The 27,642-nt window shown below is 37.5% G+C and overlaps 1 protein-coding gene across 7 annotated transcripts; it reads left to right on the top strand.

Annotated features, from left to right (window-relative positions):
* Window positions 1-388: 388 nt before the first annotated feature.
* On the top strand, window positions 389-27,272 carry OCIAD1 (OCIA domain containing 1). Of its 7 annotated transcripts, none has more exons than XM_003985391.6 (9): window positions 389-540; window positions 1,781-1,843; window positions 2,247-2,327; window positions 11,092-11,145; window positions 17,390-17,437; window positions 18,419-18,554; window positions 19,575-19,750; window positions 23,886-24,038; window positions 26,736-27,272. In XM_003985391.6, the coding sequence occupies exons 2-9, from the start codon at window positions 1,786-1,788 to the stop codon at window positions 26,771-26,773; spliced, it is 744 nt and encodes a 247-aa protein (XP_003985440.1). In that variant the 5' UTR covers window positions 389-540; window positions 1,781-1,785; the 3' UTR covers window positions 26,774-27,272. The 7 variants fall into 7 exon arrangements, with proteins under 7 accessions (XP_003985440.1, XP_019685088.1, XP_019685089.1 ...); XM_019829529.3 differs by lacking the exon at window positions 389-540 and adding an exon at window positions 599-730; XM_019829531.3 differs by lacking the exon at window positions 389-540 and adding an exon at window positions 667-752.
* The last annotated feature ends 370 nt before the right edge of the window (window positions 27,273-27,642 follow it).

The raw sequence follows: 27,642 nt of genomic DNA, 5'->3' as shown, positions 1-27,642 counted from the left end.
CCAGAGAAATCCAAGAAAAATCGGTTATCTCAACTAGGGGATAAGGTGTTCCTGAACTTTCCCGTCAGCCGGTCACCGGAAGATGACAGGTGCGTCACAGGAGCCTGAGGCCCAACGTCCCGCGGCCGTCAGGAAGGGGGCGGGGCAGGACTCCTGACCCGCAGTGGCGGCGCGCGCAGCCGCACTGTAGCTCGCGAGCGCCGCGGCCTGGGGGTGAAGGGAGGAGGGACTAGCAGAGGGGGCGGTGCCGACAGGCGCCTGCGCCTGCGTCCACTCCGAGGCAGCTAGCCTTTGAATTCCGCAGGGGGTGGGGGGGAGGAGTCTGACGTCATTTCCTTCCGCAGGTTGCCAGTGCTTCCGGGTCGCGGTCATTTTGATCCCGTATTTGGGTGACTTCTTGGAGGCCAAGTTGTCTGCTCCCCACCCCCCAACTCTGCTGCGGTGCAGCCCCGCGCGCTTTCCCCTCTCTTGGCCTTTCCAGGCCTTCTGTCCCCGATCGCCCGGACTCGCCGTGCCGTCGCTCGCCGCTGTCGTCAGGAGGTGGGTGAGGTGACGCAAAGAGCCCCCATGCCGCCCCAACCTGCCCACTCACCACCTCCGCGCGGCCAGCCGCTATCCTGCACCTTCCGCCATTTTCCCGCCTGCGAGGGTTGGCGGATCGCGCGTTGGCTCTCGGGCTTCGGAGTGCGGGTGCCCCGGGGAGGCGAGGGAGTGATTCGTGGTGACGAACGTGTGTACTGGGGTGTTGGCAGGTGCTAGACGTCGATATGGTGGTGGGGGATGGAGTGTGGGAACAGACGTTAGGCCGACGAGGGTTCAGTTCAGGGGTCTTTTGGGGGATTAAGAGGTTAAAATTGTGTTGTCAGCCGTGTCTCTAGGGTTTCTAGGTGGTATGCAGTTACAGGAAATCAGGTTTCACTTTTAATTGTTGTTGCAGGATGGAGGTAGTCTGCTTAGCAGACTTCATGTATCCTTTTTTTCCTAGCCAAGGGGTTGACATGTAGGTTTACCGAGTGAGTGAAATATGCAAGGGCCTCAGTTGCTATCCTAATCGTAATGCCATTTCCCATTTTTATGTAAATGGTTTTTAAGATGGAATAATCATCCTGTGTGAGCACTTTAGCAAATACGCAGTTGTCGAATCTGTTTGTCTTTTAAGTCTTGAGGAATGGGTTTAAAAAAAAAAAAACAGTAAACAAAAATATAAATGCTCTTGAAATGTTTGCCCAGGGAGCGAGAAAAGTTTGGAGAATACAGAATTTTCTGTTAGCTTTTAACCCTACGGAGAAGGGTGTGACGTCTTTGTTATTCAGCTTTTGTGGAGTAGTGGCTTGTGGGAGAGGTTGTATCTTCCCCGATGATTATTTCATTTTTTAAAAATGGAATCCCAGAAATGACTTTTGAGATTTTTTTCCTCTTCTATGTCTGGAAGGTTTAAAACATAGGATAATGTGAAATAACCAGGTTCAGGAGGAAAAATGTGTCTTTTATCGATATCCTTTTATATCTTAATTTGAGGTAATCTGTTGATAAATATTTATAAAGGCCCTATTGTTCTTTTTTCAATTAAGGGACCTAAGATGAACAATCAGTTCCAAATTAGTTAATAGGTCTGTGACTTTTTTATTTAGGTGACTATTTTTATTACATCAAGTACTTCAGATGTAGTAGTGTTTAGTAAATATTTGTTTCTTGATTGCCATGTAGACTAGTGATTTTACTATCTTAATTTATTTTGGTATATGTCATCATTTCTAATACTTAACTGTTTTTGATGCAGGAAAGATGAATGGGAGGGCTGATTTTCGAGAGCCGAATGCAGAAGTTCCAAGACCAATTCCCCGTAATTATCAATATTAAATGTTTGTATTTAGAAGCACTTTCCATGCAGAAGAGCTCCCTGCCTTGAATAATAGCAACTGGACTGGCTGCTTGAGTATGTGACCACTGCAGTCACACACACTTGGTTGAATGATGTGTTGCCATTTGAAGTTCTTAATAGTTTGAACAGTGGTTCCATATTTTCATTTTGCACTGGACCACCACATTATGTAGCTAGTCCTGATGAGTAGATAATAGCACTAACTCCTGTTTGAAGGCAAAGTTTGTTAAAAGTTTACAAGCCAGTTGTTTCATTACTTCGTTTAAAAAAAAGAGTGTTTTGTTAATGTCCAGACTAAATTAAATTTTTAGGCTTAGCTTTTCCATGAGCACTTTAACGTTTGCCAATTTTCCTTGGTACAAAGACATAGGGGCTGATTACATTCCAACCGAGGAAGAAAGAAGAGTCTTCGCAGAGTGCAATGATGAAAGCTTCTGGTTCAGATGTAAGTTAAATTTTCTAATCAATAAAATGTGACCTTTTTAAAAAAAAACAACAACACCTTTTTTATAATCTTTATTTGTTTTTGAGAGAGAGAGAGAGAGCGCGCACACGATCAAGTGGGGGAAGAACAGAGAGACAGGGAGACACAGAATCCAAAGCAGGCTCCAGGCTCCAAGAGGTCAGCACAGAGCCTGACATGGGGCTCAAACTCACAAACCGTCAGATCATGACCTGAGCTGAAGTTGGATGCTTAACTGACTGAGGCACCCAGGCGCCCCATGACCTTTTTTTTAATGTTTATTTATTTTGAGAGAGAATGCGTGTGCACACACGAGTGTAGGGGGCAGAGAGAGAGAGAGAATTCCAAGCCCTTCTGTGCTGCCAGTGTAGAGCCAGGCACTGGGCTCAATCTCATGAACCTGGAACCGAAATCAAGAGTTGGACATTTAACCAACTGGGCCACCTGGGCGACCCCAAAATTTGACTTTTAGTACTTGAGATTATTTTGACTTCGTATGGAAAAAAATGGCATGCTTTTGGTATGGTATGATTATTGCTAAAAGAGGTTGATTAAGGAAAATGAATTGTGTATGTTTAAAGTAATAATATTTAGAAAGTTTATTCAAAACTAAGAGTTAATTCTGTTGGTGACAATAATAGCTAGCATTTACTGAGTGTACATGGATTATATAAAAACAACCCAGTAAGGTTGATAACTATTACCCTCACCTTACAGATGAAGAAATTAAGATTTAGAGATGTTAAATGAATTACCCAGTGTTACACAGCTGGTCAGTTGTTATGTCTGGACTTGAAGCCAGGTCTGTCTGAGACAGAAGCTTGGGATTTTAACTCTTAAGATTCCTAACTTACATGATAAAACCTAGTCAGTTTCCACTTTATCATTCTGAAATGCTGTCAAACTACTAGAGGATTTTTGACTAGAGACCGTATGAGGATTTTGTTTTTTAAATACAGGGATTATACGGGACGCCTGGGTGGCTCAGTCCGTTGGGTGGCGACTTTGGCTCAGGTCATGATGTCATGGTTTGTGGGTTCGAGCCCCGTGTCGGGCTCTGTGCTGACAGCTCAGAGCCTGGAACCTGCTTCCGATTCTGTCTCCCTCCCTCTCTGCCCCTCCCCTACTTCAGTACTCTCTCTCTCTGTCTCTCTCTCTTTCTCAAATACAAACATTAAAAAAAATAGTAAATAAATAAATACAGGGATTATGTTGAAAGCGACAAAACAATCTTACTTTGGAACAGAATCCTAGAGTTGCTTCATCTGGTCACTGAAGTCCTTTCAGACTTCTACCAAAAAAGTAATTCTACCAAAAAAGTAGAAGGGAATTTTAGAAAGGGAGGTAACTTAAATAATTAAAGAAGATGTGTATTTTCACCAGTTGGCCTGGCATTTAAATTTTATGAGACCTAGTCTTTGTCCTAAAGTAGTTTTTTTTGTTGTAATTGAGACAATGATAGCACATGAAACACTTAGGGAAAGATTAAGTACATGATGACTGTATGAATTTTAAAAAGGGATGAATTAATTGGAGTTGATTTAACTAAAAAAGGCCTTAGTGAACAAATGAGTCTTAACAATTAATAGGACTTGAGGTAAATGAAGAAGAATGTTGGAGGAACATTTAGATGAAAGGAATAGTGAACAAAGGCAGAGTCTACAATAACTTGATCTCTACTGGAGACTTGAGGTTGAACTGATTGGAATAGAGATCTTTTGCTGGGGGTAGAAAATAAACATAATACCAAGAAGTAAAAGATTTGGTTCATTATATTCTTTCGGTTCTAGGGCCAAGGGGTTGGTTTGTAAATTTTTTTTAATTATTTTTTTATTTAATTTATGTTTTTAATTTACATCCAAGTTAGTTAGCATATAGTGCAACAGTGATTTCAGGAGCAGGTTCCTTAATGCCCCTTACTCATTTAGCCCATCCCCCTCCCACAACCCCTCCAGTAATCCTCTGTTTGTTCTCCATATTTAAGAGTCATTTTATGTTTTGTTCCCCTCCCTGTTTTTATATTATTTTTGCTTCTCTTCCCTTATGTTCATCTGGTTTGTAAATTTTTAAAAGGAAGATCAGGTACCAGGGTTTCAGGACAGGTTAGAAGGATAAGTTGTACTTTGTGAAATCTGTTACGAGCTTTTGAAATTGTATCAGACGTACGGTCAGTGAGGAGATGTCACTGATTGTGGTGTCATTTGGACTAGGGCAGGTGGGATGGCATTGGAAGATTTTTTAAGTGTATTTATTTATTTTGAGAGAGAGAGAGAGGGAGAATCCCAAGCAGTGTGCACTGTCAGCTTGGAGCCTGATGTGGGGCTCGAACTCCCAAACTGTGAGATCATGACAAGTCGAAATCAGTAGCTGATGACCAAGCCACCCAGGTGCCCCCTGGAAGATTTTTTTTAAAGGATACATAACATGGTTTTTAAACAAACTGACAATAGGGTGTATTAACTTCAGATGTCCAAATTAGGAGGCCAACTGATGATGGCATTACTGATTAAAAGGTAGTTTGAGAGAGTTCCTGTTGGAAGGAGGAAACGAATTTAGTTGCACTTTGATTTCCTGCTGTAACATTTGATTGTGGAAGCTCTGTAAGCAACTAGAGAGAAGCAAAGGAGTATGTGAGAAATTAGGGTTTGAGGTGTGTTATATTAGTGAATTCAAGGAATTGAGTATAGAAATAAAAGAGTAAAACTGATAATAGTACCTGTCATGTAGTTAATATGTAGGAATGGTAGAATACATGATCAATTTGGGTAGTACCCATGGATAAGGGAACAAGTGGTGGTAAAAGAATTAACAAAGACCAAGAAGATAATAGGAGCTCTCATAATCTTGTGCCTTTTGTCTTCAGTCTAATATTCAGAGACTTACAGAGCTTTCAAGCTAGAAAGAACCTGAGTAAGAATTAGATGATGATGCATCTGCAGATGAGAAGAATTTTTTAGATTCATTGTCATCATGGATCAAAGACCTGTAAAAGGTTTTCACGGCTCATAGTTTGGGAATAATTTCTCTGGGAACATAATTGTACTCTGGCAAAATATATTTTATCTTTGTAGATTGCATAGAGTAGATAAAGTGATCTGTTTTCAAGTCTGTTGTTGACACAGAATTAAGGAAAAGACCAGTCTGGTACATGGGGGTTTGAGATCATTGTAATGTTAGGCTCATGGCCACATGGCTACTACGGTGTCTAGATAGATTTCTGGATGATAAATTCATGTTCCTGTACAAGTTTAACATTCTAAATAGCTCTAACAGCATTATGCTGAAAGTATTGAAGAACAGTGATCAATAGGCAGAGTACTCACATATGCCTGGCTGTTAAAAGTAGGGCATGTAGTGTATGAATAATAGAAGCCTCAGTAATTAATTCTGTGTATTAAAACAGATTAATCACAGGGTGCCTGGCCAGCTCTGTTGGTAGATAGAACATGTGACTCTTGATCTCAGGGTTTTGAGTTTGAGCCCCATGTTGGGTGTAGAGACTACTTAAAATCTTAAAAAAAAAAAAACAAACCAGTAATCACAAGTTAGAAAGCATGTAATAAGGAGAGGCTAAAACCCAGCTCGTTAGTTATATACCATATATGAGTTACTGGGAAATTACTGAATAATTTATATTAGTACATTAATAATGATTATTTTTAAAACAGAGATAGGCTAGGTGTTGCATATTGTAATAACATCAGATATAGAAAACAGAACCTTGGCTGTAGCCACAGATGATAGGCAATTCAGTGTACAATTACCAGGAGAACTAACAGTCATGCATCAGGGAGTTTTGTACATTAACATTTGTATCTTCATATAAGGACGTGTGTGTTTAACATGTTAAATATGCAATATGTGATGTTGTTAACGTATAAATGAATTCATGGAATCCATGTTACTTTGGGGAGTATCATCTTATGTCCAGTGATTTTTAAAAAAAGGTGTGATGAAAATAGGAATGGGTAGAAAAAGTACTTACTAAGGTAATTTTTACATAATTTTTAGATCAATTAAATATATTCATCTTGGTTTAAAATTAGATTTGGTTGGGGCGCGTGGGTGGCTCAGTCGGTTAAGCGTCCGATTTCGGCTCAGGTAATGATCTCACGGTCCGTGAGTTCGAGCCCTGCGTTGGGCTCTGGGCTGACAGCTCAGAGCCTGGAGCCTGCTTCTGATTCTGTGTCTCCCTCTCTCTCTGACCCTCCCCCGTTCATGCTCTGTCTCTCTCTGTCTCAAAAATAAACGTTAAAAAAAATTTTTTTTTTTAATTAAAAAAAAAAATTAGATTTGGTCTAGGGGTCATTTTAAAGTATAGCTATGAAGGGATCTTACTTCTAGTTGCTTGACATTGTGGCCCTATGCACTAACAAAAAAATGGCTATACCCCTGCCCAAACATACAGGTAATGAAAGAATATACATAAGAGGGTCAGTTTAGTGTGTATTACATGTTACAGTAGTTCTAAGTCTCTGGTATTATTGAAAAGATGTATGAATTCATACTGGTTTTATGCATCATTTATGGATTTTGTGGATCATATACATGTGTTCTACTGGTTTTCTAATGAAACAGTATAGTGAATGATGAGTATAGACTTTGGTCCCTTGTCTGGATCCAAATCCCAGCCCCATCACTTATTTATTAGCTATGAGATTTTGGGCAAGTACCTGATGCCTGTATGCCTCAGTTTCCTTATCTGTGAAATGGGGATAATAACTCATTTCATGGGATTATGGGGATTAATTCAATTTATTTTGTAGGTGTTTTCTTTATTAAATGGTTAATGCTACTGTGATTAATGAAATAAAAGGTTCAGTTGGGTACTATTATGAATTTAGTGTGGCATTTTGCTATTGTAAGAGGAGAATAGTTTAAGGAATTTTAGGAGTCCGTGTATTGGATATGGTTGGGACTGTGGTCATAATGCAAAATAGCTTTCAGTCAGCAGTATTATTCATTTGCCAAAAGAAACAGATTATTATTATTTTTTAATGTTTAATTTTGAGAGAGAAAGCGTGTGTACAAGGGAGGGTCAGAGAGAAAGGGGGACAGAGGATCCGAAGCTGGCTCTGTGCTGACGGCCGCTGATAGCAGTAAGCCTGATGTGAGGCTCCAGCTCACAAACCTTGTGAGTTCATGACCTGAGCCAGTCGAGACTTTGAACTGACTGAGCCACCCAGGTGCCACTTGACACAATAGAGCAAATAGAGTTGCGGGAGTTGAGGGAACCATAGCCTGAGGGCCAGATCTTGAAATAGGAGTCATGTACCGCAGTGGAATAAGGCCATGGACCAGGGAGCCAAGAGACTTGGGTTTTAGTTTCAGCTCTACCACAAACTACCTATCTGTGTTGCTTTGGGCACATGACTTACTCTTTCTGAGTATCCCTTTACTCCAGTTAAAGACTAGAAATCTCTGAAGTCTGTTTCAGTTTACTGTTCCCTTTTACTGTGACAGAATACGTGAATTAGACCTTAATTCTTTTTTTTTTTAATTTTTTGCATTATTTTTGAGAGAGAGAGAGACACTGAGTGTGAGTGGGGGAGGGGCAGAGAGCGTGAGACATAGAGTCCAAAGCAGGCTCCAGGCTCTGAGCTGTCAGCACAGAGCTCAATGTGGGGCTCAAATTTGTGAACCACAAGATCATGACCTGGGCCAAAGTCGGACGCTCAACCAACTGAGCCCCCTAGGTGCCCCTCTTTTTTTTTTTTTTTTTTTTTGTTTTGAAGTTTATTTATTTTGAGAGAGGGAGAGTGTGAGTTTGCACTAGCAGGGGAGGGACAGAGAGAGAGGGAGAGAGAATCCCAAGCAGCTTCCAAGCTGCCAGTGCAGAGCCCAACATGGGGCTTGATCTCACCAATGATGTGAAATCGAGTCAGACTCTTAACCCACTGAGCCACACAGGCGCTCCAGAGAGACCTTAGTTCTAAACCATTATCCTTTATAACATTAAAAGAAGTTAAGAGATTTATGCAAAGACATAGTGGTGAATGGCAAAACTAGTACTAGAATCTTTTGTTTTTGTTTTTTTTAACATTTATTTAGTTTTGAGGGAGACAGAGCACAAGATGGGGAGGGGCAGAGAGAGAATGAGACACAATCCTAAGCAGGCTCCAGGCTCTGAGCTGTTAGCACAGAGTCCATCGCAGGGCTTGAACTCACAAAGTGTGGGATCATGACCTGAACCGAAGTTGGATGCTTAGCCGACTAAGCCACCCAGGCGCCCCAGTACTAGAATCTTCTTAACCAAACTTACTCTTTGCATTATACCATGTTGGCCTAAGGACAGTGAAATGAGGATAGCATTGTCCTTTGTAGAGACGGCCAACTGACTCAACACTTTTTATTCTTGTATGGTTCTTGAATCCTTCATGTTGCAATTCTTGAATCAAGCTGAAGGAAAAGAATGATTACAAATTGTACTGATGCTATAATTAAAACGGACTTACCTTTCAAAAAACTTTAAATGAAAATACCTGAAGGTATTTTAATGAATCTTAAAGCATTTTTCTAGCAAAGGTGAAATCCATTTGTAAGTAGTAGACTAGGGATTCAAACCTTAGGGTTCCTGCAGATTGTTTCTGATGGCAAAGCTAATGCCCTCTTCTAACTTTATGGATTTTAATCATGCAATCTCTAATAATTTGAACATCTTAATTACCTTAGTTCTTAAATTGTTCATGTATTCTAGATCAGAGTTGAACAAACCATAGCCTAAAAGGGCCAAATCTGTTTTTGTATGGCTCTGGGCTGAGAATAGTTTTTATGTGTTTAGTTTTAAATAGTTGAAAAAAAAGAAAAGAATATTTTGTTACATGTGAAAATTACATGAAATTTATGTTTTTGCATCCATAAATGTTTTAGTGGACTACATCTGTGTTCATTTGTTTACTATTGTCTTGGTGCTTTTGCTTTAAAAGTTGAGTAGATGGGACAGAGAGACCTGGGGCCCACAAAACTTAAAATATTTACCTCTAGCTCTTTACAGAATGTTTCCCAGCCCCTGGTCTGGAACCGTGCTGTTCAAGGTAGCAGCCACATGTAGCTATTTAAATTTAAAATAACAGAAAGGATACAAGGCAAAATCAACAAAAGGAAAGGAATATGGGGTGAACTCCAGAGGAGACCAGGGGTACCAGGCCAAGGCTTCCAAGACTCCTCTGGTAGTGGAGTCACACACTAAAGGGCATGTAAGTTTCTCCAGCTAGGAGTTGGGATAACACGAATAAAGTGTTACCTGTCGAGGAATCTCAATAGACTCAGTGCCTGGGGTTTTTACTGGGGGCTGGTCACACACACACACACCCTCAGTCTAGAAGGTACCAAAATTCCAGAGTCTCATAAGGAAAGCACGTGTATTTGCATTAGCAGTTTAGGTGCAGTGAGACACTTACCATTCAGGTAAAGTTTTAGATCACTCACAGGGAACTGTTTACCAGTTAGATTCCCACGTATCAGCCAAGGACCTTGTAAGGAGGTCTTCTTAAGAGTATCAGTCTCAGGGCGCCTGGGTGGCTCCCGTTGGTTAAGTGTCCGACTGCTCACGTCATGATCTCAAGGTTCATGAGTTCCAGCCCCACATGTGGCTCTGTGCTGACCACTTGGAGCCTGGAGCCTGCTTCAGTTTCTCTGTCTCCCTTTCTTTCTGCCCCTCCCCAGCTCACACTGTCTGTCACTCTCTCAAAAATCAATAAAACATAAAAAACACTTTTTTAATAAATACATAAATGAAAAAGGATAGTCTCAGGGTTCCTATTTTAAACCTTTTCCGCACACTAACTGGAAAACATGGATACAGGCTATTCCCATCATCACAGAAAATTCTGTTGGATAGTGCTGGTGTTGAAAACAAGTGATTTTTAAATTATGAGCTCCTTTGAGATTCTAATGGAGAGCTTTGGATTTTTCAGCCTGGATTCATACGCATATATATACATATATAGATACTTTTTTTTTAATGTAGTTGACACTAATATTTTGTAATATATAATATTTCATGTAGTTTTAAGGAATTCACTGGTTTAAAAGAAAAATCTATGCTTGTTCTTGCCTCAGCCACAGTATAATTGTAGACAAATAACATTTTGTGTTTTGGTTCATGCAGCGTACTTTAGAACTTGAAAGATTGAGGTCTGGTATGAGAGACAGACTATTAGAATCTGGAACCTGCCATTGAAGTAGCTGTATGGCCTTGAGCAAATTACTTAACATCGCTAAGCTTCAGTTTCCATATCTTTAAAAGGTGGTAATAAAAAGTACTGTATGTTACAGAGATAGTGAAAAGTGAGAAAATGTACGTAAGGCGCTTAGCACGGTCCATGGAGTTGAGTAATTACTCAGTAGTGGCTCTTATGTAATAATACTTCTTGCCTGTTGTTAATGTATTCCTTCTTACCGAATGCAGAGTTTTTAGTCACTATTTACTGTGTTGTCTTGATACTAATGAATGGCTTTTAAAGCCGGATCTAGATGGTTCTTGATTTAGGTTCTTTTAAAGTCAAATGTAGATGGTTCTTGAATTATATTGTTTAATGTTTTGTAATATTTTCTTAAACTTAAAATGTTTCTTTTATGTTTTTACTGACTATGTATAATACAACTTTTAAAAATGGAAAAATCTTTTTTTAAAGATCTTAATTGTGCAACATACTTCCTAGATGGTTTTACTGATACACATTTTTCCTAATGAACTCGGACAAAATCTGTTTTGTTGATGTCGACAAATTCTTTTCTCTTCTAGCTGTGCCTTTGGCTGCAACAAGTATGTTGATCACTCAAGGATTAATTAGTAAAGGTAAATATTTAAACTTCAAATTTACTTAGCTGTTATTTTCCTCATTTTTAGATAAAGTGTAATGTATTAAACATGATCACTGATACACTTCTCAGGAGAGTTATGTCTCTGTGGACCCACAGACTCAGATGTCTTGATTTGAAAATTTGATGTTTTCCTTTGCTGTAGCAACATTAACAATCTACAAGAGCGAAGTAACTAAAAACCTGAAGAAGGTTTGCAAACAGCTAGAGAGACAAACCTGGTCTGGGAAAGGCCATCGACATCACTGTCACCTAGGATCTTGTTAGAAATGCAAATTCAGGGGTGCCTGGGTGGCTCAGTCGGTTGAGTGTCCAACTTTAGCTCAGGTCATGATCTTGCAGTCTGTGAGTTTGAGCCCTGCATCGGGCTGTGTGCTGACAGCTCAGAGCCTGGAGCCTGCTTTGGATTCTCTGTCTCCCTCTGCCTCTACCCCTGCCCTGCTTGTGCTGTCTCTCTCTCTCAAAAAATAAACATAAAAAAAAATTTTTTTTAAAGAAATGCAAGTTCATGGGCCCTATCCCAGACCTCCTTAATCAGAATCTCAAAGTAGGGCCCAGGTATCTGTGTTTTAACAAACTTCAGGTGATTCTTCTACCCTGTCTTAAAGATCAGTGGCTCCCTAGCTCCTTGAACCAGAGCTTTGTCTTATAGTATGGAGAGGCGGGGGGACACTTTTTGTCCCAGATTCTCTTGGCGTGAATATTATGGTGCATTCATGTGTGGATATTGAGTGAAATTTTTAAGTCTTTCAGTATCCACATGTTAAAATTAAATGGTTATTACATTTATTTTGTGAACTATATATCCTTGGAATGAGGTGTCCCAGAACAGGGTAGAAACTCTTGGAGCTTTTGAGCCTCGGTAGAGTAGGAGACTGGAGAGCTTGAAGGTTAAGGCAGAAGTGGTAGTGGTTAGGAGAATCAGATTGTACCTCCTCATTTAGACAGACCTTCTAGCTTTAACAATAAAATCTCACCCCTGCTATTTTGTTTGTTTTTGTTTGCACCTGCTTGGCTTGGTATATGTGCTGCTGAAGCACCTGCTTGACTTAGAAATGCCTTGCTCCTACACTTAACTACACATAACTAATCCTACACATAACTAATGATACAGCTAACTGAAGCAGAAATTCCCTTGTTTTAGTTGCAGATATTTCATGATAGAACTGCTTCTGGATACGGTGAATCCCACTGAAACTGTTAGAACCTGTAACTTAGGAGGCACATTGTTCTTACAGCTAAAATCTTCCTGGATTCTTAGTCACCATTTGGTGATTAATTATTTGACTTGTCATCAGTGGCAGTTTGTGCCTCTGTGGTTTCATTTGCAAAAGTCATACCATAATCAAGAGTATTGTTCCAGAATCTGCCTCTGTAATTGTCCTTAATGTCTGAGCCTGGAGCCTTACAGTAGAATTCCATTATCCATTTTTTAGAAAGATTGAATGAAATGAAAATGATTTAACTTAGTTTATGGAATCATGTTTATTATATAATATGTGTAATAACTGTCAGAGTTTGTTGTTACTCTTAGGGTTTTGATAATTTGGAATAAAAAATATAAAAAACAACATTGAATGATATATTACTCAGGTAACTTTCCCAGGATTAAGACGTTTTATTATTGTTGTATTAAAGGTTTGTTTTGGGTGCAGTATTCTAATAAAAAAGTCAGTCTCAAAAAAAGAGATTGGAGGGTGCCTGGGTGGCTCAGTCGATTGAGTGTCCAACTTCTACTCCAGTCATGATCTTCCACTCCAGTTCATGAGTTCAAGCCCCATGTTGGGCTCTCTGCTGTCAGCACAGAGCTTGCCTCAGATCCTCATCTCCCTGTTTCTCAGCACCTCCCCTGCTTGCGCTCGCTCTCTCTCAAAAATAAACAAACATTCATAAATAAATTATTTAAAAGAAAAGAAAGAAATTGGGAAAGACTTTAGGAAAAGAATCCAAAATCCATCAAGACATTTTGCATTTAATCAAAATGCCTCACGTTTTGTATACGCTTTCTTCCACAGTGTCATACTCCACGTAGTCTTAGCTGCTCCATCACTACTCAGTCTCTTTCTATGAAAACATTTAAACATGTCCAGGTCTGTTTTAACGTGAGAACACGAAAAAGAAAAACCTTTCCTCCTGTCCCTTTCCAACTCTTCCCAGCTGTCTTGCATTTGAAGCCAGACTTCATGAATGAGCACTTCACTTTTAACTTCTTTCAACCCATTGCATTTGTGTCAAAAAATTCTGCATATGTTCCAACATTTACCAAAACTTTTAAGTTTATTTATTTTGGAAGAGAGATAGAATCCCAAGCAGCCTCCATGCTGTCAGCACAGAGCCCAGCGTGGGGCCCAGTCCAAGAGCCAAGAGATCATGACCTGAGCCAAAATCAAGAGTTGGACACTTAACCGACCGAGCCACCCAGGCGCCCCTGACATTTACCAAAACTTTGAACCGTTACCAATACAACCTCCTTGTTACTTAAATTCCATGGGCAGTTTCTGTTCTTGTTGGTTATATGACTTTAACCAGTCTTTGAAACATTCTCTCCCCTAGGCTTCTATGACCGCATATTCTGATTTTTCTCCTGCCTGTGGCACCTCCTCCATTTTTTCATGGTTTTTGGGTGTCTGATCTATACTATACACTGTTTTCAGTAGCTAGCACTAAAAGACCGAAATCTATGACCTGTTGGTACTTAATATTCTAGTGTGGGTTTTCATCCTCCACCTGTGTTCTTCAGAATTCTGCTTTGACTTTCAGTCTTCAGTCCGTATATACACTGTTAACCCGGTAATACCTGGGCTTCAGAGACCATGTATTGCTTTAAATCCCTATGATTATCCCTAGCCTAGACACCTGCTCCAGAACCATATTCTGCGTATCTTTACATGGATGAACCTCCTCACAGGTTCCTCACACTGACATATTGCATCCCAAACTGAGTTCATTTCCGCCCCCCCCCCCCACCCCGAAAACCAGTTTCTCTATTTTCTCCATGTCTGAATGGTATCACTCTTCAGGACACGGAGACATTATCCTTTTAACTTCTACCTCTTATTTGCCTGTGGAATAAATGTCCATTCTAGTCCAGCTCTTAAATATCTCTGTGAACTGTTCACCTCCATCTGCACAGCCGCTATAATTAATGCCACCATCTGTTGTCAAGAGTGTTGAATTAACCTTCGACAAGTCTATTTGCCTCTATTCCTGCTACTTCCCTTTAGGAAACAGACTGTCTCTGGCATTGACCACTGGGCACGGTGCATGTAGTAGATACTCAGATATTTGAGTGGATAAATAAGACCACACTGTATTGCCTTCATTCTCTCTCTAGACTGTAAAAACTCTGTGAGGTGGTAAAGAGAGCATCTTGTTCCTTGTTCTGTTCTACTTCCTAGTACATAGTGTCTGTTGTAAGCGGTATGTAACTATTTGGTGACAGAATGAAGGAACAACTCTTTTGTATGAAAGTGGGTATTGTTACCATCTTCCTTTTTCTCCTTATCTCACTTGTGTAACTGAGGCTGATAGCATAATTTAGTTCTGTTTTTATACTTTGTATATGTGAAATTATACAAGTAAGTACTCTTTTGTACACTTTTTTTCACTGTTATAAGATTCGTTCAGTGGTATATCGGAACTGGCTTATACCACCTCCAGAGAGCTGGTTGTTAAATTTTTAAGAACTTGGCAAGCCAATTTTTAAACTATTGATAGCTGACATTGGTCATGGTGCAAGTATTTATTCCACGGCAGCTGATCATTACAAATCAGGACTGGTTATTTGGAGAGCTGGTTTTCCAGCACATCGCTAGATTCACCCACATTGTTGCATGGGTAGCTAGCACTAAAAGACCGAAATCTATGACCTGTTGGTACTTAATATTCTAGTGTGGGTTTTCATCCTCCACCTGTGTTCTTCAGAATTCTGCTTTGATTTTCATTTATTATTTTATAATAAATAAATAAATAAATAAATAAATAAATAAATAAATAAATAAATAAAAGGACATGAAGAATCTCTTATGCTTTTTTTCTATAAGCTTTATTTTTTTCCCACTTAAATTTTCAAGTATCTGGAATTGTTTTTGAATGCAGGCATATCTTGTTTTATTGTGCTTTGCTTTATGCCACTTCACAGATTTTACACTCTTTACAAATCTCTAAGGTTTGTGGCAACCCTGCTCTGAACAAGTCTTAGCACCATTTTTTCAACAGCATTTGCTCACTTTGTGTCTCTGACATTTTGGCAGTTCTCACAATATTTCAGATGTTCTCCTTATTGTATTTGTTGTAGTGATCTGTGATCAGTGATTACAACTCTAAAAGCTCAGACGATGGTTAGCATTTCTTAGCAATAAAGTATTTTATTTTTTAGACATAATGCTGTGTACACTTAAGATTACAGGGGCGCCTGGGTGTCTCAGTTGGTTGAGTGTTTGACTTCAGGTCAGGTCATGATCTCTCGGTTTTTGAGTTCGAGCTCCGCGTTGGGCTCTGTGCTGACAGCTGAGAGCCTAGAGCCTGTTTCAGAGTCTGTGTCTCCCCCTCTTTCTGCCCCTCCCCCATTCATGCTGTCTGTCTCAAAAATAAATAAAACATTAAAAAAAAAGATTACAGTATAGCATAAATGTTTTTATATGCACTGGGAAACAAAAAAAAAATCATTTGACTTGCTTTTTTGCTTTTCTCGCTTTATCATGGTGCTCTTGAACTGAACCTTCAGTATTTCTGAGGTATGCCTATGTTGTATGAGGTGGGATCAAGGTACATTTTACCCCCTTATGTTTATGAAGGTGACTCGGCACCATATTTTGAAAGAACTGTCTCTTTCACTGCGTGCAGTGTTGCCTTTTTCATAAGTGACTACGTGTGGACCTGTTTCTGGACTCTCTTCTGGCTTTGGTCGGTTTATCTGTTCTTGCGCTTATGACAGTCTTAATTACTCTAGCTTTATCATAGATCTCGATATTTGTTGGTAGTCCGTTTTCCATTTTTTTGTTGTTTTTCAATATTGCCTTGTTGTATTTCCACATGATTTTTAGAATAAGTTTTTCAACTTCTGGGAACACTGTCTTTGATTTTTAATCGGGATTGCATTGAATTTATGGAGAATTGCCATATTTACAATATTTAGTCTTTCATTTCATGGACATGGTATGTTCCTCCCTGTAGCTTTCATTTCTGTCCGTAAGTTTTGTAGTTTGCAGGGTACAGATCTTTGAAATTTTCATTAGATTACTCCTGGATCTTTGATTGTTTTTGTATCTTTTAAAAAGTGTGGTTCGTTTGTTTGTCTTTAGTATATAGAAATGATACATATATTTTTTTGTGTATTGACTCTGTTTCAAGTGATCTTGCTAATAAATTCACCTGTGCTAATAGATTATAGAGTCATTTGGATTTCATTTTTCTCTTAATGTTGGATTTACTTGGTTTTCTCTCTCTTTTAAAAAAAGGTTTATTTAATTTTGAGAGCGAGAACTAGTGGGGGAGAGGCAGAGTGAGGAGACAGAATCCCAGGCAGGCTCTGTCTGCACTGTCAATGCAGAGCCAGATGCAGGGCTTGAACTCAAAAACTGAGATCCTGATCTGGGCTGAATGAGTCAGCGCTTAACCAACTGAGCACCAGGGCACTTTGGTTTCTGTTTTCAGTAGTTATATCTTTTTTTTTTTTTAAACGTTTATTTATTTTTGAGACAAAGCATGAACGGGGGAAGGTCAGAGAGAGGGAGACACAGAATCTGAAACAGGCTCCAGGCTCTGTGCTGTCAATACAGAGCCGGACGCGGGGCTCGAACTCACGGACCGCGAGATCATGACCTGAGCCGAAGTCGGCTGCTTAACCGACTGAGCCACCCAGGCGCCCGGTAGTTATAGTCTTAGACCTCTCTGGGGTTATGGAGAGAGCTAATGTTGTCAGATAGTATTTAAAGGTAGTCCATACTGATCTTTCCTTTTATCTTTGTGGATTGCCCAATGCTGCTGAGAAATAGATCTGTCTTTATACTGCAATTCCAAATTTATTATTTTGTCTCACATTAGAAGAGATGAAGATTACGATTCACAGAAATAGTTTGCTTATTTGTGTCATTTTCTTACATTTAGCATAAACATTGGCATAAACCTTTTTATTTTAATAGAAAATGAAATATTCTAATTATGTAAATGTGTCTATCTCCAATAGTGTTACTCAGGAATATCTACCCTTTTATCTTCAGGAATCCTTTCAAGTCACCCCAGATATGGGTCCATCCCTAAACTTCTATGTAAGTATGAATAACCCTAGTTTTCCTTTCTAAGTAAAATAAGTAGTTTTTACCAAATGTTTTGTCTCATCTAACTCCTAGCCATTATTTGGTGTATTTGTTTTGACTAGTTTGTTTAAGCTTTTCATTAAACAGACTACCTGGGCATTAAGAATCACAAGTTACTAATAGGAGGAATTTTTTTCTTTATAATATAATAAAACTATTCCTCTTAAGTGATGTGTAAGGAGACAGTATTTTAAAATAAATTCTCTTGGTTTATGAGGAAAGAAAGTTGTCAAGTAGTGATGAACCAGAGTAAAGTGTCTTAAAATTAAGTCCAACTTTTAAAAATCTCTTTACATTTTAAAGCGTAAGCAAGCATAATTTACTTACATACTATAGTATGGTTTATAGGAAAGAAGCTAATAAATTGCTTCAAAAAAGAGCACTTGTGGCTTTTCTATGAATCTTCCCAGGTTAGCCTCTCTTTTATATTGGAAATAAACACATAATGATGCAACACTAGCCATGTTTAGGTATCACTTCATAATTCATTATTTTAAGGGGTTTGTTGCACCTAATTTTAAAAACAGTCTTATGAAATTAGCAGGTCAAATGGTAGCATTCCCATTTTACAGGAAAAGAAACGGCCTAAAATCCTTCTGATTAGGCTAGAACTCTGCTTTAATTCCACATTTCCGTTATACTTTTACCACGTCTTTCCTGTCTATATTAATAATTAGTAAAGTAAAATTTCTATATCTTAAAGCAACTTTATTTTGGATTATTTTATTTTGTGAAAGTGAATTATTATCTACAGACTCTGTTTGCTCTGAGGCTGGTGTAATGGTACTTGTACCATTATTTCGAGAAATCTCAGTCTTCCCGTACCAACGACCTCTATTCAGGCTCACGTTTCTTAACAACTTTCCTTTTAGGAAAGATTTTTATCTAAATGGACACATTGAGTCACATTTTTTGTTTGTTTTTACAAATAAGTTGCTTGTATCATGGGATATTTTGCTGGAAAGCTTTCTTACGTGAAAACTTGCCAAGAGAAGTTCAAGAATCTTGAGAATTCCCCTCTTGGAGAAGCTTTACGCTCAGGACAGGCACGGCGATCTTCACCATCTGGGTAGGCCAAACTCTGATTTTTATTAAAGGGTTTTAATTTTAGCTAAAAAAAATTGTAATTGGATATTGCCATAATTGAGGGCATGAAACATTGCCTAACCTGAAGGACCATTGGAAACTTGCCATTTTCCAGCAAGCTAAAACTATTTCTGTTTTACTTGGAGTAAAATTTGTCTGCTTTTGTTTTTATTTGTTTTTTTTTTAATTGTATTTGTTTATTTGAGTAAACTCTACACTCAACATGGGGCTTGAACTTATGACCCCAAGATCAAGAGTCTCATGGCTTTACCAACTAAGCCAGCCAGGCACCCCTACCTTTGTTTTAAATAGAGAGTTGCATCCTGTCGGGAATGCTAATCCCAGAATAAAGGATTTTAATTTGGCAAACACTTTTGATTACTATATTTTGGACTTTTCTTTTGAATTCCCAAATTTCATCAGTCCCATCTCTTAATCCTTCTGTTGTTATGTATGTACATTCTCCAAATTTTTGTTTTAATTATGTTAGTATAAATAAATGAATCCTGTCCATCTGGATAGGTAGATCAGTAATGTAATTAAGTAGATTTAATAGATAAATTGTTATAAATGATAAAGTCCATGAATGCTAGTAATCCTTACGTATCTGCCTTAGCTAAATAGTGTTTATGGCCTGCTAGCTATGGAAGTAACTTCCCAATTAATGTGGGAACTGGACATACTGGACATATTTCTGACTCGAAGTACTTTTTTTCTAAGAACTTTAAACACATTAAAAATGATCTCTGAAGCTTAGGGATTAGAATATTGACTAATGCACTTTTCTTCTATGTTAAGAGTGACATTTTTAAGTTGTATAAATGGGTCAGAACCTATTTTTAAGGTTTTTGTGGTGGAGAGAAAGACTTCATTTTGCTATCATAAATGACCATGTTAAAATTACACGATTCCTTTAGAAAATAAGATAACTAGTTTTTATATGTTGACACACTTCTTAGGGTGTAGACAGTAACTTGTGTTTCTTATACAATATGAATTACAGGCACTATTCTCAGAAGTCAAAATATGACTCAAATGTGAGTGGTCATTCATCTTTTGTGACATCTCCAGCAGCAGACAACATAGAAAAAGACATGCTTCCTCATTATGAGCCAATTCCATTCAGTGCTTCTATGAATGAATCTACTCCCACTGGTATTACTGATCATATTGCCCAAGGTAGAAACTTCTCTTGAAATGAATTTCAACATTTTATGGTCCAACGTATGTATAAACTTTATTTGATCACCTTTTCTGCTGGATATCACCTGTATGTTCCACCACCACCCTAAACTCAGCATGTTTGTTGTGCATTTGTTTCTTCCTTCATTCTGCGTTTTGTGACGTCCAGTAGATGTCAGGCACTCAGCTAGGTATGGAAGAAGTGTAGATGAATAAGACGTGGTCCTTGTCCCTGAGAAATTGTCTTAGACTGTTAGAAGATACAGAAATATAAGGAAAAATTACTAATGTGTCCCATTAATTGAAAATACTAACAAACTTTAGTGATCTAGCAAAGAAGAAGTGCTAAATTGGACCTCAGGGAGGCTTCAAAGAAGTTATACTTGTTAGGCTGGTCTTAAAGGCTTTCAGCTTTTTTGTCTATAATGTGAGAAAAATAATAATTACCTGCCTTACAGAACTGTTGTCAAGTGAGAAAATCCATGTGAAAATGCTTTGTGAAGTTTGTGTAAATACTAGCTTTGAAGATCACAGAATGTAAGTGAAACACCATCAACTTTGGATTAAGGCCTGGATTTGAATGATTGACATTGGCTAGCTATGTGACTTTAGGCAAGTAACTAATTTGTGATTCCTTCAGTTTCTTGATCTCCCGAATGGAGATAATAATACCTCTCTTAAAGAGCTTTTGGAATCAGATGAAATAATCAGAGGTAATGCCTGGCAAGTAATGGGCTCTCAGCAGACATTCATTTCCTTCCTTTGTTCTTTCAATCTAGTTTGCGGTGAAGAGTAAAGAATTAGAAAGTACAGGTTTGCAATTCCTTATCTAAAATCCTAAAATCCAAAAAATTCTAACAACCACAAAGCTTTATTTTTAAAAATTTTTGTTATTTATTTATTTTTCTAACATGGGGCTTGAACTCTCGACCTTGAGATCAAGAGTAACGTTCTATGAACTGAGCCAGTCAGGCGCCCCTGCAAAGCTTTTTTAGTAATTAAACTGATGATAAAATCTGACTTAATTCATTTTAGACCCTGACCTACACTGACATAAATCTGTTTGTAATCTTTATCTTAAATGTGATTTTCCTGCATTTTGTTGTAGAAATATAAATGTTTGTTTATGCATTGCTGCTTCAAATCACTGAATGGATGGATAGTAAGCAATATAAGGGCCATATACTATGACATTTTTCTAAAATCTGAGAAACTGAATTTTGAAAAGTTTCTGACTATGAAGGTTTGGATAAGGGATTGTGGATAGAATGTTCTTTGAAAACGCTTCCTTTGATGCAAATACCATAAGCCAGTAACTGTAAGGAACAAACAAGGTTAAAGGAACATTTGAGCTTTTGTTGTTTAAGCTGGGACAGATTTGGGTCCACGTTTTAAGTTAAAGGGAGAGAGGGGAAACAGTGGGAAGGGAGAAGTTGATTATAAGTCAAGGTTCCAGAGGTTGTAGAAGGGGTTCTAGGTAGGTCAGAATATAAAGTAGCCACTAAATACATGTAGCTATTAAATAAAATTAAATCAGAATGCAAATTCAATTCCTCAGTTGCTTTGTAAGCATTTCAGTTCAGTAGCCACACGTGCTAGTGGCTGCTTTGTTGGAATGTGCAGATACAGAACATTCTGATCATTTCAGAGAATTACATTGGCCAGCATTGCTTTAGAGCAGGATGGGGTGGGGGTGGTGAGTATTAATTAACCTTTCGGAAAAGAAGAGACAGGAGAGAATGGAAGTTACAGTAATTAAAGACATTCGTAAGTGGGTGGAAGTTGTCGAGAGCCTTGACTTTTTTTTTTTTTTTTTTTTCCTGAATGGTTGGAAACAAAGACCTCCCAATTAGAAAGGGAAGAAGGCTGGCAGATTAGGAGAGAGTGGTTAGTTATTATTTTATCTTCAGAGGCAGCTGTTCTATTTCTTACTGCATCTCTCATTTTGCCAGACTCTCAAGTCCGAATCCATTCTACTTGGATTCTAGCCGTGCATCGCCTCTTCCTTTGTAATGATTTTCATCTTTCCTTCCATTTGCATTAGAAAATTCCATTCCACGTTACATAATTCCTTTTCCAAATAAAAGCAAACAGACAAAATGCCCTTTGGTATCTGCCTAAGGACTACAGCAAAGCCCATATTTCAGTGTATTTTATGTCCTCCAGAACAGCCATCTCTCCATCCACTGCTCTGCTTTCTCAGCCCCTTCTCTAAATCAGGATTGCCACTCTTCGACTTCTCTCCACAGGGGCCAGTCGTGGCCTCCTCTGCTTTGCCCCAGGTGCTGTCCTTCCTTACCAGGACACTCTCCCCTTGTGTTTAAGTCCTGCCTGCCCTATTTCGTTCTGCTTTCTCTTACCAGAAATTGAGAATTATTAATCTTTCAAAGTAGAAAGCACTCCTTCGTAGCTGTAAGGAGACTTATCATAGGTAGTTTATTACAGTTAGATTTAAATCAGTGCTGTTTTATATTTTATTCCTTCCAGCTCTTTATAACCTTCCCAAAGTAGTAAATCGTGCTCGCTACACAATGCAGAATATTTTCATTGGGCTTTTGTGAGTGGAAAAAATTCTCCCTAATCTTCTGATTTATGTTCCATCATTTGCCACAATTTCAGAACAAAGAAATATTTTCTTTTTGGTGAGAAAAAGTATTAGACCTGGAAGGAACTTTAGAGATAGATAGATCATCTAGTCAAACTTGCATATTTCACAATTGAGAAAAACTAAGATTCAGAGAAGCTTAGTGATTTGCCCAAGGACATTCAGTGCTCGTCAGCTAAGTGGGAATGAGAATTGTGGGTTCCTAACTAATAATCTAGTACACAGTTTCCTTCACACTTTAAAAAATGTCACGGTGAAGGGAAATTAATTTAATAACTACTCATTACCAATGAAATGTAAGTGCTTTTAAAATCCAATATAAGTTTATAATATTTTTATTTGCATTCTTTTTTAGCAAAAATTTAGTTTTCAAGAATGGTATATAGTATTAAGACTAGTTAGAAATTTAAAGCCTTTTTGCTTTGTAGCAATGCAGTATACTTTGTAGCAAAATAAAAGGTTATGGTTGAAAACATTTAATGTATAGTTATGTTGATTTCAAAATTCTGATTATTTACTGGGATCTTCCTGTGGAGTTCTAAAATTCCACTTAGATAAAAACTTCTTTTTAAAAAATTATTTTAATTAATATGATTATGTTAATAAAATGATATACCCAATTTGTGTGTAAAATTTTGAAAGATACTATTTTTGGAGTGGTGTGTAAGACTTTTGTAAGTTAAGTAGTTGTTGACTGAATGTCATGTTGGCATTGGTTAATTTCTTTTAAAGTGTTTATATGGCTTTTCTTGCTGGTTATACATTTTGTAAACTATGTTTAATATTTGTTCCTGTCATCTAATATTAGGAGTAACCACTTCCTGATTTTTGCGTCAGTTTTTGACTCTTTAATGATATGTATTCCTACCTTGACTCTCCTTGGGAGAGAGAAAGAATAAATGCTGGTTCCCCGGCCAAAATTATCACTGCCGCTTTTTTCTGCCTTAGTATTGCATCCATTAGATCTGAGAAAAATGATCCGTGCTGTCATTAAAGCCTATATTTTATACTTCTCAGTATGTATTTTGAAGTGTTTCTGTTTAAGTATAAAGATGGTAAATTTTTTTTAATAGTTATAGTTATTTGCATATAGGCTCTGGTTATAGGAACATTTAACTATACCAAGTAAAATGTGTACTATGTCAGGTTTTGTTCAATTGTCACTGGTATGCTATATTTCTTTTTAATTATATAAAAAGTGTGACTAATTTTCTAGTTTAAAAACTAACATTTTTGTGAATATGAATTTTGCTGGCATATATTATGATATCCATTCTTCTGGCCCTGGTTACTTTTTAATTTTTTATGTGGACTTTAAATTTTAGAAATAAAAGCTTAACAGTGTACAAGAAAGTCAATTTTAGCTTTGTAATGACCTTGGGAAAAATTTGGGATGGTGGTAATAATTTGAGCCTTTATTTTACTTTATTCTGTTTTTATTGTAGGTAAGAAGCATTTCTAAAATGTAGTTGCTTTGGATTTATTCAAATCCTTTTATCGCCATTTATTAACTGTTTGTTGTTTTAGGACCTGATCCCAACCCTGAAGAAAGTCCTAAAAGAAAAAATATTACATATGAGGAATTAAGGAATAAGAACAGAGAGTCATATGAAGTAACTTTAACACATAAGACTGACCCCTCAGTCAGGCCTATGCAGGAAAGAATGCCAAAAAAAGAAGGTATGATAGTTTAGTATGAATCACTTTACTCTTTAGGATTGGAAACTACAGCATTAGTTTAAAATATTAATTATACGAATATGTGATTTAACTCCTCAAGCAATTAACAAAATAACCTTTTTTTAAAAAAAAGAATAGCTATCAGTTAACAATTTTTCCTTTTCTGAGGTGTTCCAGAGACCATTCGTGTGAGAAAATAATGAAGTCCGGATGGTAGTATGACTTAAGACAATGAGACTAGTTTTAACACATTGTAGAAATTATAAATCCATTTGAATGTTTTCTCTTATCAGAAGTCACCTTGGGGCTTGATAATGTTTTTTAAATGATGCATCTGTTGCATAAAACCGTATCTGGTGACTTGATAATGGGCTGTGATGCCACTTTTAGCAGAAGTGGAGAATCATGATTGAGTAGTGAAATTGATTTTCTTGTATGTTTTGTGAAATTGGAATAAGAGTTATTTGCCTTACAAACCGGCTTTTAGGGCTCTTCCAAAAGAGGAGTTTGACCTTTTTTTTCCAATAGTACTTTTACTTTATAAATTTAAAAATCACAGTTTTAATTCCTTTTGGAACTGCTGTACATTACCCAAAGTAAATTTTCTGGCACAGAAGTTTACCCCTAATGGAAGAAGGCATTTTGAATTGGGGTTTGTACCTGTTTCAGTGTTAGAGTTTCACGATGTCTTTCTTGAGGAATTTTAGAGGGTATGTCAGTTGTTTCAAGGTCTTCTATTTACTACTGTAAAAAAGGGAAGGAAGGAAGGAAGTCCCTGGTACCTTCTTGAGAGTCATACACCACAAAGAACGCAAAAATACATAAAAATCTTTTGTATTTTTTATTATGATTGTTCTTTTAGAACCAATTTTTAAAAATTTTTTAAATTGTTTATTATTTTTGAGAGAGAGAGCATGAGTGGGGAAGGGGCACAGAGAGAGGGAGACACAGAATCCGAAGCAAGCTCCAGGCTCTGAGCTGTCAGCACATAGCCCGACGCGGGGCTCAAACTCACAAGCTGTGAGATCATGACCTGAGCCAAAGTTGGATGTTTAACAGACTGAGCCACCCAGGCGCCCCTTAGAACCAATTTTATTTCTAATCAGTAGCAGTTGCTTCATTTAGAATTTTGTTTTCCTAACAATGTTGGATAATATTACTGTCGTGGTATTAGTGTAAAAAAAACCCAGCTTTCAAATATATTTGTAATAAATACTTGTTGATGTTTATCATTAAAGAAGCTTTAGCATAAACATTATGCATTCAAGTGGCCATTACTTTGTAATATGTAAAGACTTATTGGTACTTGTTCACTAATTAATTTGAGGATTTAGACTGTAAGCTCCACGAGGGCAGGCAGTAGCATTTCTCTCATTTCTGTAATCTTTTTCTGCACAACGTAGTACCATGCCCTGATGTTTCAGATATGGAGTGTTGTGGTTGGGCCTTAGTAATAAAGGTTAACAAAATAGATCTTTGGCATTTGCTGGATTCTGACATTTGTGGTTTTGACTGAATGGTCGTGAAGTTCTGTCACATGACACTAATATGAAATAATTTTTTTCCTTGTAAAAAGAAAGCTGTGTGTGTGTGTGTTTGTATGCTTTATATACAGAATTTAAAAGAAAACAGTTTTGAAATAGTTTGGGTGATTTTTTTTTAGAATGTTCTGTTTTAGAGTCTAGACAGAAAATTTGACATTGACCGAGACATCACTGGTCAGAAAATGTCGCCTAAAATATGTTTGTTGACATTCACCTAAATCAGAAATTAAGACTGAGAAATTTCAGAAACAGAAGCTTATTATCAATCAGTTGTCAGGGCAGTGATAGCACCACATTATATATAGCTTCTAGAAGACTACCTTATACTCATGAGGATATGAAGGTTAGGGGAAAAGTCAAAATATGAGGGGGGAAAACCCTATAATATCTTCTTATAATAATGAAATAGTTTTAAACACTCCCCAAAAGAATCTTGGGGAAAGGGTCCCTAGTCCATACTTTGACAACGTCTCCTTTACATTGTTATGAATACTAGAACAGCTGTAATCCATCGATGAACCCTACATAGAACAGAGGCTAAAAGTAAGAGAGAGAAGACAGAGGAGCTTGTTTCAAAATGTAATTTCATGTAAGATGTAGGACTGTGGAAACTTTTTCCTTCTTGTATAGTATTACAGCTCATGGGAGAAAAGAATGAATTAACCACAACCTGAAGACTTGATCATTTCTATTACTATATTTTTTGTGGAAAACAAAATTCAAATGTTTGTTACTATATTTTAACTCCTGGTAACTTTTTGGTGTGTGCTATAATACATACCACACTTAGTATGGCAAACTTGTAAAGGCACGCATGCTTTGGACCTAAACAGACTTGTGTTCTGATTTCAGTTCTATTTGCTTTATTAGGCTTGTACCTTGGGCAAGTTACTAATCTGTTTTCTCACCCTTAAAACGGGGGCTGTGTTTACTTTATAAGGTTGTTACGAGAATCAAATATTTATGTCAAGTTCTTGATAGAGTGCACCATTATTTGTGTCTGAACTTCAATTTGCAAAAGTCCTGGCTAGCCCCTTTCTGTCATGTGCATTTATTCAAAATGAGAAGCACTTTTTAGTATAATAGCAAACTTAAATAGTATCTTTTACTTATTACTGTTTGGAATCATCAATTATTTGTGCTTTTTTCCTAGTCAAAGTAAACAAATATGGAGATACTTGGGATGAGTGAAAAATTGCATCATTGGACCTACTGAAGGAGTTTTCAATATCCAGCCTCATCTAGGTGGTCATGAATATCTGCATGCTTTGAGCTCAGCAGCAGTCTTCATAAACACATTTAAAACTAGAACCTGGGTTCTTGTGGTTTGGCTTATTAAAATGATGTTTAAAACACAGATTTTAATGTGAATGTTGTATGGCTATATTCACCTTGAGGAACTATATGAATGATGGTGTTATACCATGGTCACATGCAGTTTGTGAAATTGTTTTAAGTTACAGGATAAGGATACTCTTCTAAAACTGTAAAGAGTCTGTAATTCTCTAGGATCAGCATATATGAAAATAAATGATAGCTGCATGTGGATTTGGGGTGGGTGGCGGGGGGGAGCAAGCATAATTTTAAGTGTTAAGCTTTACATCCAAAAAATTACTAAAAAGCCTTTCTCCGGTGTTTGCTGTATTTACTTATTAATGTGTATGGTAAATAAAATATAAAGGAACATGCATCTTCATTGATTTCATGGTGTTATTGTTTGTAATCTCTTAAAGTAAGTGGTGTTTCATGGGGATAGGAAATAAAATCATCTATTTCTGAATAATAACGATACAGTGACTGTGACTCATGACGATAAAGAGCAGAACGCCTTAGAGTAGTGGCTGTGTTTGAAATATTTGCAAACTCCACAGGAATGAAAATTGGTATACTTCATTATTGACTTAATATTTGTTTCTGGTTCAGGTGAATGGAAAATGAAATTACGGTCTCCTCTAAATTCTGCTTTCTCATTGCAGTTCTACCAGAAACGGAATGTTCAATGAGCTATTGTAAGTCCCCAAACTCAGTGGCTTTAAAATGTCATTTATCATCTCCATTTT

Source organism: Felis catus, chromosome B1, assembly GCF_018350175.1.
Source record: "Felis catus isolate Fca126 chromosome B1, F.catus_Fca126_mat1.0, whole genome shotgun sequence".
Taxonomy (NCBI): Eukaryota; Metazoa; Chordata; class Mammalia; order Carnivora; family Felidae; genus Felis; species Felis catus.
Note: the sequence above shows the minus strand (reverse complement) of the source record. Positions and strands in the feature narration are given on the sequence as shown.